Genomic DNA, 14,139 nt, shown 5'->3' with positions numbered 1-14,139 from the left:
TAGGCCAACTAGCGGGTGACTCTCCATTTGTCTATGAATGTTTCTCAAGACAAAAGTGGCCACAACCCAGGAGCCAGAGAAGATGAAGAAGTATTTCTCAATGGGAGGTCAAGTTTAGATGCATGGCTGGACCTAGAGATCTTGTTAATCTACTTTGCCTACCAAAAAGCTCAGGTAGCTTCTCAGCTACCACTTCTCCTGGGGCCATGTCATAAGACACAGAAATCTAGCTAGGGAGGACTGGGGGGGCTTCATAAATCACATGTTCCACTAGACCTGGAGGCAGACTTAGAGATCATCTAGTCTAAACTCCCCGGTGTTTACAAGAGGGATTCTGAGCTCAGTGGTTGAGCCTATGTCTCTCTGAGATCAAATCTCAAAGAATTGGAGAAGTTCACTGATTTGAAAGTCCAGTCAGAAGAGCTGGGCCTGGGTGGCTCAGTCGGTTGAGCGCCCGACTTCAGCTCAGGTCATGCTCTCACGGTTCGTGATTTCAAGCCCTGAATCAGGCTCTGTGCTGACAACTCAGAGCCTGGAGCCTGTTGCAGAGTTTGTCTCTCTCTCTCTCTCTCTCTCTCTCTCTCTCTGTCCCTTCCCTGCTCACGCTCTGTCTCTCACTCTCTCAAAAATAAAGAAACATTAAGAAGAGCTGGGCCAAGTCCTGCACTTTGCCCTGAAGGAGTATGAGGATCAGTGAGATGGCATGTCTTTGGAAGTACCGAAAAAGTGTTACCATTGTAGATGCTATTATTTCCATGGGCACCTGGTGGTACTCATTGTAGTAGAATTCTCCAGAGAAATGGAACCAGTAGGGTGTGTGTGTGTGTGTCTGTGTGTGTATGTGTGTGTGTGTGTGTTGACAGAGAGACTGAGAGACTTATTTTAAGAAATTGGCTCATGTGATTATAGAGTCCGGCAAATCTGAGATTTGAGGGGCAGTCCTGCAGGCTGGAAACAGGTAGGAATTCTATGTCACAGCCCCAAGACAGAATTCCATCTTCCCTTGGAAACCTCAGTTTTTACTCTAAGGCCTTCAGCTGTTTGGATGGGGCACATCCACCTGATGGAGAACAAACTCTTTCACATAAAGACAATTGGTTGTAAATGTTAATCACATCTATGAAATACCTTCGCAGCGACTTCTGGACTAGAGTTTGACCAAACAAGTGGCACCAAAGCCTCGACAAGTGACACATGAAATGAACCGGCCCTCTCAGCACAAATGTAGCAGTCCGGTCTTAGGAGTCATGGTGGCGCCTCATCCCATCCCAGAGAGCCCAGCATGGCATGTGGTGTGATAGGCCCGCAGCAGAGGAAATGTTTCCGTGCAGGAGGGCAAGGCGGCTTGGCAAGGAGTGTTTGCTCAGTTCTCGGGGAAACCGTATTCAGAGGTTGGCATGCAGGTTAATTACTGCAGCGGTGACCTTCAGCGAACTGAGAGAGAAGCAGGCAGGCGTGACTTATCAAAAAACAGGAAATGTCCCAAAGAATGCCTTGAGTCATGGTCCAGAGTGTATTCTGCTTTTGAATCCGTTGTTATGTTCTGGGTTGAAAGCATTTAATTCCTTTCCGTAGGAGGAAACTGTCATCTTAATAAAATTAGAGATGAGAACAGGGGGAGGTAGGTGATGTGGAAAAGGGGAAAAGAGCTTCCTGTAATTTAATCTGATGATCTGCCTCTGCAATTTAGACCTTTAAAAAAAAATGTGGTGGAATTGAATAATTAAATAATATAAATATGTGACTCTGTGGCTGTTGGTAAGAAAGAAATTTATTGGGGCGCCTGGGTGGCTCAGTCAGCTCAGTGTCCCACTCTTGATTTCGAGTCAGGTCATGATCCCAGGATCGAGGGATTGAGCCCTGGTCCAGCTCCTTGCTGAGCGTAGAGCCTGCTTGGCATTTTCTCTTTCCCTCCGTCTGCCTGTTTCCCGTACTCTCACACTCGCTCTCACACACACTCTCTCTCTCTAAAGTAAAAAGAAAGAGAGAGAGAGAGAGAGAGAGAGAGAGAGACAGGAAGAAATTTATCTTTGTTTTTTTTGGCTGACATTTATGTGTGAATAGGTTTTCAATAAAATATAATGTGCACACATTCTGATAAAAAATAGAGTCTCCTTTTTTAGAAGAGGTCGAGCTGGGTTTCTCCAGAAGGATAGGAGCCAATGTTAGCATATAATCTTTACTTATTGACCAGGGAGAAGCAAGAAACAGCAGTTGAATACATGGCCTATAGAATTAAACTAGTCCTGAGTTAGAGTGTTTCTTCCTAGCTCTGTGATCTTGGGCAACTTACTTAACCATTCTGGGCTCATTTTGCTCATCTGCAAATTCGAGATGCGTGGGCTTGCTGAGAAAGTTAAATGGAATAACCTATGGGCAGGATTTAGCACACGCTTGGCCAGAAGAGAGCGCCCCCTATCGAGTGGCATCCTTGACATTAATGCAAGTGTTTGAAGTGGCCTCACGTTCCACTTGAACAGTCCCACCTGGCCCTGGTCAACCTGCACCTGCCAGGATTTGGCTGGTTCCCTTTGTTCGTCAATACACAATGGAATCATGTGTTCAGGAGCATATATTGGAAGAGTTGTTATGCAACTTGGTTTTTCTCATGGGATTATGAACCTCTTGAAGCCATAAAGCCCAGTGTCTAACACCCTCTTTACTAAGTGGCTTGTATCCGCCAAATGAAGCTTAGCTTGGCATTCGTGGCTGCACGGTGTGACCATAACCTTCCCACACGGCCTGGTTGCCTCTGCTCCCTTCCATATTCCCTTGGCTCCAATCAAATGGAGGGCAGTGTCCTCCCCCCAACAGGGTCCTCCCCTACTCTCACACTCACTCTCGCACACACTGTGCAGCCACGAATGCCAAGTGTGCAGTGTCCCCAAACATGACTGGTTCTCTCTCCCCTGTGACTGACCCACTCACCCTTTTGCCCCCACCTGGAGTGACCTTTTCTTCCCAGCTCCACGTTTCCAATCCATCCTTGTCTTTCAAACCCCAGCTCAGCCTCTGCTTCCTCTCTGAGGCCTTATCTGGTGCCCTCAGCCTGAAGTCACCTCCCCTTTTCATTTGTACCCCCTCTGATGGCAACTGCCGCCTTCTTTCTATATCAGTCCCCCATGGCCACATCTAGCTCCCTGCTGGAGCACCTGAGGGCAAGAACTATATCTTGGGTACCTTTGTATCTCCCACAGCGTCCAGCTCAGTGTCTGGGCCAGTGATACTTCAAAAATATTTGTTGGATAGAAGAATGAGGAAATGCTTTATTGCTGGTGGAAGAACTCACTTAGTGGACCCTTTCCATGGGCTGGGCTACGAGCTCCCTTTGCCTGACCTGGGCAGGCTTTATTCCCATTATCCCCCCTGGCAGCAGGAAGCTCCAACCTGAGAATGAAGCGGACAAGAGCATGGTGGGCTTTTTTGCTGTGTGCTGAAAATAGTCATCAAGATTCATTTGGGTCTTCTATGCCATAGGCCATGACCTCCTTTTGTGGAACGTTTTAAGACCAAGAACTACCTTGTACTCTTCTGTTTCCCCAGTTCCTGGCACACAGCAGGTGCTTAATAAATGTTGGAAGATGAATGAATGAGCAAGTGGCACTCCCTTTTTCACGCCCCCCAACTGCTGACTTTGGGACAGTCCTGCCCCTGTGGGGAAGGGGAGGGAGATCAGTACCAGGCTCAGCACCAAAATCTCCCAGTGCAGCATTTCTTCTTGTATGCTGATTCCCAGGCCAGTAACCAGGCTTGGAATTCAGCTCAACTGGACAAGTACTGGCTCTTTCCACAGCCTCTTTGGAGCCCTTGTCCTTGCTTTAGCTCCCTGCCTGGAATCTTGGGGACTTGGAGACTGAGATTTTCCTTCAATACCATCCATCAGGGACCCACATTCTGCCTCAAGCCCCATACCCAATTTCTATAAATGATTTGCTGCTTTCTCCTTGCTTTACTTACTCTGCTATGGCCTCTTAAAATTGTCCATCTTTTATCTTGAAGATCTGCTGTGGTCCCAGGGTCCAGAGTCACTCTTTCCTGACTCAGTTCTCCACCCGCCAGGCCTGGTTATGGCAGCAAGCATGGTGGTGAGCTGGAGGGATATTAATGGTACCATTTCATGCTTGTCGAAGTCAGGAATTTTTAACTTTGGTGAAGGTCATGAACTCATTTGAGAATCTGATGAGGGAATAAACTGTCTCCCCAGAAAAACTCACAGATGTCACATTTTGTGTGTTGGAGCAAATAGTCTTAGAGAGTTTCAGGATACTCTGAAGTCTGACTTTGGACTTTCCTGTGGCCACTGCTCAGGACGTCAAGCCTGTCACTCATATGATATTCATGCATTTTCTTTATCCAGTGTTTCTGACAGCTTCCAATGAGACACTGTGGTGTGATAGTGAACACACACTCGGGTTTTGGAGCCAAGGAGACGTAGGTTGTTTCTGACTCTCTTTTTTTATTTGCTGTGTGACCTTAGGCAAGTTAACCAGCTTCTCTCAATTATTTGTCTATAAAAAGGGGATGAGAATGTTACCCTTGCAGGGCTATCGGAACGACTTAGAGACACTGTAGTAGAATGTACTTCCGGGGCACCTGGGTGGCTCAGTTGGTTAAGTGTTGAACTTCGGCTCAGGTCACGATCTCATGGTCCGTGAGTTCGAGCCCTGCATCAGGCTGGCCGTTTCAGATTCTGTGTATCCCTGTCACTCTCTGTCCTCCCCACCCTTGTGCTTTCTCTCTGTCTCTCAAAAGTAAATAAATAAACAAACATTAAAGAAAAACAAAGGAATGTAATTTCTGGCACCTGTAGATGGTTATATAGAACAGACTGCTCCAATTGTGCAAAGAAGCCATATGTCCCGTTCTGTCAGTTTAAACTTTGCCTGGCCCGTCTTACTCTCAAAAGTATTTGCTTGTCTGGCAACCAGAGAGGAAAATTGGGAGGCTTTTCATCAGATGATGGGAGGGGCAGGTGGGGTCAGTAGGGAAATGTGGGAGGGACAGGACAGCTTCTAGGTGATATCAGAGTCATATGCAGGGAGGTGCTCTGTAGGCCACATAGAGACCACAGTTAGAACACATCAGTACAGGCCCCGGCGTGAGCCGATGAGCAGGGTCATGCTGAAGTTTAAAAAGGGAAGCCGGTTGGGCTCTGGGAGCTGCTCAAGTGGAAAAGTTAATGCTTAGCACAGTAAGGGTGATGATTCATGCTTTGTCTATGCTGAGGTCTTGGAAGAATGAGGTGGTTAGTCCCACAACTGGCATGTGCTGGGACCCTTCGCAACATGACACTCAGCTGAACGGAACCCACTACCTCCTACGTTCCATAGCAGCAGAGGGGTAACTGGGGAGTGGTTCCCAGTGTGGCCACCAATGTGAGGCTGCTATCCCTGCCACTTACCAACTGGGACTTTGAATATGCCACTTAACTTCTCGGTTTCCTTAGCTCCAAAAGGGGGATGAAAATTATTATACATATCTCCTGGGATTTTTTAAGAGGTTAGATGATACAAGATGAGAAAAAAATATGTATGTTGGTCTCTGCTCCTTTCCCCCACCACTTTCTGGCACTGAGCTAAAACCCTTATAAATTCTTAAGTGAGAAGAGTAGGAGCATCTTTTGTTCTAATGAGATCACTCTGGGTGGGCTCCTGGATGGCTGCTGGATGGGAACTGATCACCAGGAAGACCAAGCCGTGATAAGAAGCTTGGCATTTTTGGCTCTGCCCCCACCTCCTCCCGGCTTCTCTAGACTGGAGAAAGAGACTGGAAATAGAGTTAATACTTGATCTTGCCTATGTGAGGAAGCCTCCATCAAAAATCCCAGAAGTATGGGGTTCCAGGTGTGTGATGAGCACATCCATGTATCGGGAGGTTGAGGTACTCCAGCTCCATGGGGACAGAAGCTCCTGTACACAGGACATTCCCAGACCTTATCTTATATATCTCGTCATCTGGCTGTTCATCTGTACCCTCTGTCCTATCCTTTAGTAAACTAGTAAACATGAATGTTTTCCTGAGTTCTGTGAGCTGCTCAAGCCAGTTAATTGAACCCAGTATGGGGGTTATAGGAACCTCAGATTTATAGCCTGCTAGGTCAGAAGCACAGGTGACAGCGTGGACTTGCTATTGTCCTCTGAGCCCTGAGGGACGCTGTCTCCAGGTACATAGTATCATCATTGAGTTAAATTGTAAAACACCCAGCTGGTGTCACAGAAAATTTCTTGGCTGGGGAACGCCCCACCATACATCTGGTGTCAGAAGCGTGATGAATGTTCTATATGATGGTAAAGAATTCACACAGGAAGAGAACTTGTTTTATTTTTCTCCCCCTGAAAACGGATAGCTCATGCCTCCAAAACATTCGGTACTCAAACACTAGCTTTTATTTTGATGAGTATTTGGGGACTTAGAGATCCAACAGACGCCTCTCTGTGCTTTGGACTTCTCTAAGGAAACTTTGAACACTAGCTGGAGGAACATTTATTCACACAGGAAGGTCTCAGACACACAGAGAGAAAACCCGTGTCTTCAGAAAAGGTGAGCCTGTTGTAAAGGAAACCTTACATTCTTTGCAGGTCATGGAAAGTGTTCATCTACTAATTACCTTGTGCTGAGGCCTATGGGAGGGAGTCCAGCTCAGTCTTTAAGCTGTGGGGTCTTATCACATGCAAAGGCAGCATGGGTGTCAGAGAGGAAATTGCAGGTTATATAAGAACCAGTGCCATGTATTAGCTCAGACACATTTCTCAGTTCCTTTGAGTCTCAGTAGCCACATCTATAAAATTGTGACACCTTTTGGCAAAGGTTAGCTTTGTTGGCTTCTTTCTGCAACACACTGGAGACACAGAGGCCCTGGGTAATCTTGGTCTATAGGAACTGGTGAGGGAGATTCAGGGGATCATGGCATTTCCATGATTATGAGTCCTTCATTCCCCAACATCTCTTAGACCTGGGGTGGGAGAAATGTTTTAGGTCAAAAAATGCCATTCAGTTTGGAGAACCTTGACTCTTGTCGTCCTCACTCTAGGCTGATGAATGGGGAAATGCAAGCACACGGTTGGCCCTCAAGGGAATGCTCTTTGAATGGACGAATGAATGGACAAGTTCTAGAAATATTTCTAATTAATTGATATTTCTTATTTTTTATTTGCAGATGAGAAAAAGAAAACAAAAAAAGTTGACAATGAACTCAACCCTGTATGGAATGAGGTAACTTCATTTTTTTTTTTTTTTTTTAACATTGTTTCAGTGGATAAGCCACATCTGATTGTCCTATCTTCGGTCAAAGGTTAGCTTTTCCCTTTGAAAGAAGAATCTCCACATTGCATCCCCCACCACTCTATCTCTCTTTGTGGCCATGGAGATAGCAGAACAGTTCAAGGGGACATACCACAATGACATCTCCTATATAGTAGTGGTGTAAGCGAAGTCTGGAAAGGGAGTAGGAAACTTATGTTCTAGCCGGGAGCAGCTTTGAGCTTGCTGTGTGACCTCGGTCCAGTTATGTTACACATCTGGGGCACATCTGTAGAGCAAGGGGTGGGCTTAGATCATCTCCAGAGTCGCGGAGGGAAAGCTCCATATTTAAAAATGTATCTGCATGTGACTAACCAAGAGTACATTACATGACACTGTGTGTCTGACTGAGTAATGACATTTATTGTGTTTTATGCTGATAAAGTAGAATATCCTTAATGTAGACATTTTGAAAGCTTTAGATAAACAAAAAAAATTCACCTTTGGACCCACTATCCAGAAGCAATTACTGTTAACATTTGGGATATAGCAATAAATGTTTATTGAATAAGTATATTGTAATGTATAAGTCATTATTATTTATAAATAAATTAATAAAATATGATGTCTTGACATATAGCAGATACAGCTTCCTCTCCTATTTTTTTCTTACTATTATATCCTAAGCATATACCGTATCATTCCATTCAGAAGTATCTTTAACACTATGCAACATTCTTTTTTTTTTTTAATTTTTTTTAACGTTTTTATTTATTTTTGAGACAGAGAGAGACAGAGCATGAATGGGGGAGGGGCAGAGAGAGAAGGAGACACAGAATCTGAAGCAGGCTCCAGGCTCCGAGCTGTCAGCCCAGAGCCCGACGCGGGGCTCGAACTCACGGACCGTGAGATCGTGACCTGAGCTGAAGTCGGATGCTTAACCGACTGAGCCACCCAGGCGCCCCAACACTATGCAACATTCTATGGAAGGGCTATAATATATTTACTTCCCCCAGTGTTGACTTTGTATCTATTTTATAAGCAGTTCAGTGTTGAATAGATTTATAGATATGTGAAAGTTTTCATTCTTTCCACTGAGTAGATTTTCCTACGCTCACTAATTTTTTAAAAGATGATCATCAGCCCCATTGTTTTTCCCAAAAGCTGGTCAAACTTTCCTGGATAAGCGTAGTGATAAATGTCTTTGTTATTGTCACTAAGTCACCAGGCTGTGAAGACTTCTCTTCCACCAACTGTAAATTCCCCTCCTCTCCTAGTCCCGAAACTAAAATAAATCCATACCTTTTCATTGAATGAGGTGAAGATGAACTGTATTTTTAATGCCTTTCTGAGAAGCAGAAAGTTGAAAGGCAGTTCTTCTTCTCTGCAGTTTCACTGGAACCCAGAACCCAGCCAGCTGGACTACCAGCTCCGTGAAAGCAAGAGGCCAGTCTGGTTGGTCCCGGTGGATGCTGTGTGTGGATCCTAGCACCTCACACAGATCTCCAAGAATAAAACAAATTGAAAGTACATTATGTATGCATGTAGGGCTTCCAGTTTTGAGTAATTCTCACATGCTTCTTTATATCTGGTCAATCCATGTAGCTGATGGCAGAGGTGGAAATGGTCACGTGAGCAGACATCCTCTGCAAGGTATCATCCGTCTCACCCCGTTTTGTTTCTAACATGTATTTTTTTTAATGTTTATTTGTTTATTTTTGAGAGAGAGAAAGAGTGTGAGCAGGGGAGGGATAGAGAGAAAGGGAGACACAGGATCTGAAGCAGGCTCCAGGCTCTGAGCTGTCAGCACAGAGTCCGACGTGGGGCTCGAACTCACACACCGTGAGATCATGACCTGAGCCAAAGTTGGACGCTCAACCGACTGAACCACCCAGGCTCCCCATCTAACATGTATTTTTTTCTAATTGCAATTGTATTTATCAAGTAAACTTCCCAACTCTAGTTTTATAATGGAAATCTAACCCAAATGAAATGCTAACCCCAAACCTATTAGGGTTAGGATTCTAATATGAGCTCTGACACATTCACCATCCACTCCAAACCCAGTACAAGGAGAATCAAATCTTCAGTAGGCTCTGCTTTATTTAATTCATATGTTACACGATCAATCAAAAACATCAGCGGTGTTATGTTAAAATATTTTTTTGTGTTTGCCATTAGACAGCAATTTATTGCCTTAAGATGAAAGTCTCATCTGATTGCAGACTAATCATGGTGGTGCAGACTAATCAAGCCTAAAATAAAAGGCTGATGCATTTTAGAAAATGTTTTTTTAGATTATCTATCTCTTTGATAATAATATGACTAGGAAAAGCAAATAACTTAAAAACAATCAATGAAGAAAGCATTTTCATTTTATTTTATTTTTGTAACCAATTGTGGTAAATTCTCTGACTCTGAGATGGGTTTGATGACTTGCCCATAGTCACAGAGCCTAGAAAATGGAAAGCCAGAGGTCACCCCCAGGTCCTCTGAGGCTGTCTGGTTTGCCTTCCCACAGCTCTCAGCAGCCTCCAGGTTTGGAATTTGGTCACTTCTACTCACTATAGAATTGATGATTCACAAGACTGACATTGGTTAAGATAATGACATTTAGTCATTTAGTGTCTGTATGTCTTATTATACTATACTTCCTGACCCTTTTAAACAACTTTTCTGTTTTTATAACCTTTCCATGGACAGATTTTGGAGTTTGACTTGAGGGGTATACCACTCGACTCTTCATCTTCCCTTACAATTGTTGTAAAAGATTTTGAGACGATTGGACAAAATAAGTAAGTTGATTTCAACTATTTTTCTCATTTATGTATTACATTACCATTGTTTATTTTGTTGAAGGAACGTATCGTTAATAACATTTTATGATATTTGCAATATAATCGTGCTTCAGTTCCATGTCCTCCCCCCACCCCCCATGCACACAACTTTCTGAGCCAATATCAGATGTGATTAATGATCACATTGCTTTCCCCAAACTTCTGTATAGTAGTCCCCTCTTACCTGTGGTTTCTGTTATCCATGGTCAACTGAGGTGCAGAAGCAGATGATCCTTCTTCTGAAATAGTGTCAGAAGGTCAATAGTAGCCTAATGTTACGTCGCTGTGCCTACATCATTCACCTCACTTCATCTCATCACTTAGGCATTTTATCATTTCACATCATCATGCATAAAAGGGTGAGTACAGTAAAATATATTTAGAGAGGGAGAGAAACCATATTCACATAACTCATTCAGTATGTTGTTATAATTATTCTATTTTATTATTAGTTGTTAATTTCTTACTATGTCTAGTTTATAAATTAAACTTTATCAAAGGTATGTATGTACGTATGTAGGGTTTGGTACTATCTGCGGTTTTGGGCATCCACCAGGGGTCTTGGCACATATCCTAATGCATAAAGGGGGAACTACTGTATTCCTAAGAGGCTGCAAACACTAAGCCACCATTACTGTATCCAATTTGGCACTTGTTGTGAAATCTATTTACATTCCTAAAACATCTTTGTTGACTGTACTTAGTCACTTCCTACCCCGGGAGGTTTATCTGAACGGTAGCTATATTAAACACAAGCAAAATCATTTCTTTTTCCACTTATGTGTGACCATTCAAGTTCTCCTTGCAGCCCCACTTTCATTTTAATGTCTTACTGGCCTTTTAAACTCAACAGATCTAAGTCAGATTCCTGTCGCCTTTACTAGTTTCAAATGGGAAGGGTCACGACGGTGCCCATGGTGGGACTGAGGGTTGTCCCCTGACTAAAGCTTGGGGATTTCTAAAACAGGTCTGTATGGGACAGAATGACCTCAGTAAATTCACCCCAGCCCTTGATCTGGACTTTGGCCTTACAGACTCAGAAACCAGTCTTAGGTTACCAATTCAAACTAACCAAGCTTACAAGAAACCAGTGCTTAAAACCAAGTTATTTACGTGTTATTTTCCAGTGGAAATAAATGCGTGGTGGGAGGACATTCTCTGATTAATGAATTCTCCTTTGTGTCATCCTGCATGGAAAGCCAAATTACTCTGTATCCTTGATTATAAGATATCATTGACCATAGATGTATTATTAAATTAATAACAGGTTTGGGGTGGGGAAGGAGCCTGGTATTAAATGCCCTTATCAATTGTAAGAAGCATCCAAGTTTTTAGAAATGTCAATACATTTAAAAATATGTCTTAGGGGTGCCTGGGTGGCTCAGTCGGCTAAGTGTCCAACTTTTAGTTTTGGCTCAGGTCATTATCTCATGGTTTGTGGGATTGAGCCCTGCATTAGGCTCTGTGCTGACGGCATGGAGCCTGCTTAGGATTCTCTCTCTCCCTCTCTCTGTCTCTCTGCCCCTCCCCTACTCGCACTCGCTCCCATGCACTCAATCTCTCTCTCAAAATAAACTTAAAATAAAATAAAATTTAAAAAATAATAAAAATGAATACCTTAGCCTTAAGCACATTTGGTATAAGTAGAAGGCTGTAATGAGAGGCATAAACCAGAAAGAATTAGTTGAAGTGCAGTGACCTTATGTCCTGACTTGCTTGGAACCGTCCTGGTTTATTGTCCTAGCACAAGGGTTAATAACACCTCTTTTGCTGTCAACAGTGACTTGGTTTGGATGGTAAATTAGATAGTCACCCTAATGACTGGAGTCTTCTACTTAATGGTGTCAGGCTAAGAGATCCTGGACAGACATTTACCCCCTGGACAGTGCTTTGATAGGTACTATACATGTTCACCTTTGATGAGATCCTTTTTTTCGTGTTCAGTTGCTGACCAATGCCCCTTATGACTGATGCTTTTTTTTTTTTTTTTAAGCTACATCAATATACTTTGCAGGTTCTGGTCCTACTACTTGGACTGATGTGAGTGTCTGTTTTTGTGCCAGTACCATACTGTCTTGATGATTACAGCTTTGTAATACAGCTTGAAGTCTGGAATTGTGATGCCTCCAGCTTTGGTTTTCTTTTTCGAGATTGCTTTGGCTATTCAGGGTCTTTTCTGATTCCATACAAATTTTAGGATTGTTTGTTCTAGCTCTGTGAAGAATGCTTGTGTTATTTTGATAGGAATTGCCGGGAAGGTCTTTTTAATTGGGAGATTAGTTGTGTGTCCTACAAATTTTGCTGCATAGTTGTTGACCATCCTCCAGTGAAAGCCGACCCCGAGTCTGCTTTGGAATGAACAGTGCGAATGATAATGCTTACTTAGCTTACTGTGCTAAGCTTCATGCTTCTCCACCATCAGCCAGGAATTGTGAACTTTGACCTTGCTGTCACCAACTAAACAATGCATACACCTTGGTCAAATTTGCCCGTAAGTACACTGGAGAAAAAAAAAAAAATTTAAACCCGTCTGGGAATAAGCTGTATGTTTGTCCAAACTATTTGTGTACTTTGGTCCCAGATTTTTTTCTTGGCTTTTTTCTAAAAATTTGGCCTTCAGGGATCTGCTCACTGCTCAGTGTGGGAACTTTCTTTCACTTGGATGTGCAGGGTGGGGGCAGAGGATTTTTCTACCAGCTTAAGGAATCCCTTGCCTGTTGACATTCCTGTTGCCATGGAAACGGGTTGTGCAAACAGGGCTCTCACTTTGCATCTGCTGCCTGGGGCCTGGAAACAAACAGCGCTGGACTGCCTAGGTTTGCCTGTGCACCCGTGCCCACACCCACAGCGGACTGCAGGGTCCAGGTCATGCAAGCATAGCACCGGTGCGTCAGCAACATCCCTCCTCAGGCACTGGGAGCCGGCTGGGCTGTTCAGTGCAGACTCTGTTCTTCCCCCCGCACCCCCCTCCATAGTCATCCAGCCAGCCATCCAGGCTGAATGAGGGTGAGAGAAGAGCCAGAAATGCCTCTTGATCACGTGATGAAAATGAAATTATTTTTAGCCGAAATGTCAGAGTGGAAGGATTTTCCCAGCCGCTGAAAAATTGGAGTTCCCTCTGCAGACAGCCAATACCGCTATAGCTTAGTGAAATCTTAGGGAGTGCCAAGGGCTATGCCAAGCCCTTTGAGTGCACTATGCTACTTAATCCTCACAGACACCCTCTTTTTCCCCAGAGAGGCTTGGTAATCTGCTCAAGGTCACACAGCAGTCATGTGTCAGAGTGAGCATTTATGTCCAGGCCTGTGTTCTGGACTTTCACATTATACTGAAAACCGTGAACCACCTGCAGGAACCAAAATGTGGATGCAATTATTGATTAACTTTTGTCCAGAATGGAAGTAATTTTTCTTTCTAATTTTGCAAAAAAAAAAAAAAAAAATGAAGGACAGTCATTACCAGAGTATTGGCAGTCCCTCCCTATGTAACACTTTTAAGCAGGCAATTTTATACTATTGAATAGTAAGTCACTGATGCTCATGTTCTACAGTGGACACGAGAAATTTGGAGAGCATATCTCATCTCATGTGCTCTTCACAGTAACCTTGAGTGGTGGAGATGAGATTTGAGGCTGGGACCCTGATCCCTTGGCATCCTGGCCCTGCTGTCGCTTCACCTGAGTTCCTAAAGAAGAATCGGCTTCAGGAGCCTGGAAATGTAGGAATGAAAGGTGTTTACAGGTTTTCAGATGTGTGTGTGTGTGTATGCGTGTGTGTGTGTGTGTGTGTGTGCACATGCACGCATGCCAAGGAGGAAAAAGAGTTACCATTTCAGGCTTTTGAATTTGCTGTTCACTCTGCATGGAATACTCTTTCCTTCTAACTGCAGTAGATGTGAAATCTTGTCATTCGGCCTCAGCATCTCAGACCCTCCAATCTAGAGCAGCGCCTACCGTTGCTTTCCATCTCACTGCCCTGCTTCATTTCCTCAGAGCCCTGCTTACTAGCAAGCTTGTGTGGGTGTGGGAATGGTGGAGGGAGCCCAGCTGGGTGTGTGGACATTT

The 14,139-nt window shown here is 43.9% G+C and overlaps 1 protein-coding gene and 1 long non-coding RNA gene across 5 annotated transcripts in view; one reads left to right on the top strand and one right to left on the bottom strand.

Annotated features, from left to right (window-relative positions):
- Positions 1-14,139, top strand: part of MYOF (myoferlin) — a 153,203-nt gene that overhangs the window by 17,368 nt on the left and 121,696 nt on the right. For all 4 annotated transcript variants that reach the window (XR_009252459.1, XM_058697186.1, XM_058697184.1 and 1 more), the window contains exons 2-3: positions 7,157-7,212; positions 9,943-10,034. Coding sequence is in view for 3 of the 4 variants with exons in the window: in XM_058697186.1 (XP_058553169.1) it covers positions 7,157-7,212; positions 9,943-10,034 (148 nt within the window). In the remaining variant the exon portion in view is untranslated. The remainder of the gene's footprint in view (positions 1-7,156; positions 7,213-9,942; positions 10,035-14,139) is intronic.
- On the bottom strand, positions 6,401-8,680 carry LOC131493095 (uncharacterized). Its single transcript, XR_009252461.1, has 3 exons — positions 8,542-8,680; positions 7,394-7,528; positions 6,401-6,952 (listed from the first exon to the last, which is right to left on the bottom strand). It is a non-coding gene; the product is annotated as an uncharacterized LOC131493095 (long non-coding RNA).

The sequence above is a fragment of the Neofelis nebulosa genome, chromosome 13 (assembly GCF_028018385.1).
Source record: "Neofelis nebulosa isolate mNeoNeb1 chromosome 13, mNeoNeb1.pri, whole genome shotgun sequence".
In the NCBI taxonomy this organism is placed as follows: domain Eukaryota; kingdom Metazoa; phylum Chordata; class Mammalia; order Carnivora; family Felidae; genus Neofelis; species Neofelis nebulosa.
Note: the sequence above shows the minus strand (reverse complement) of the source record. Positions and strands in the feature narration are given on the sequence as shown.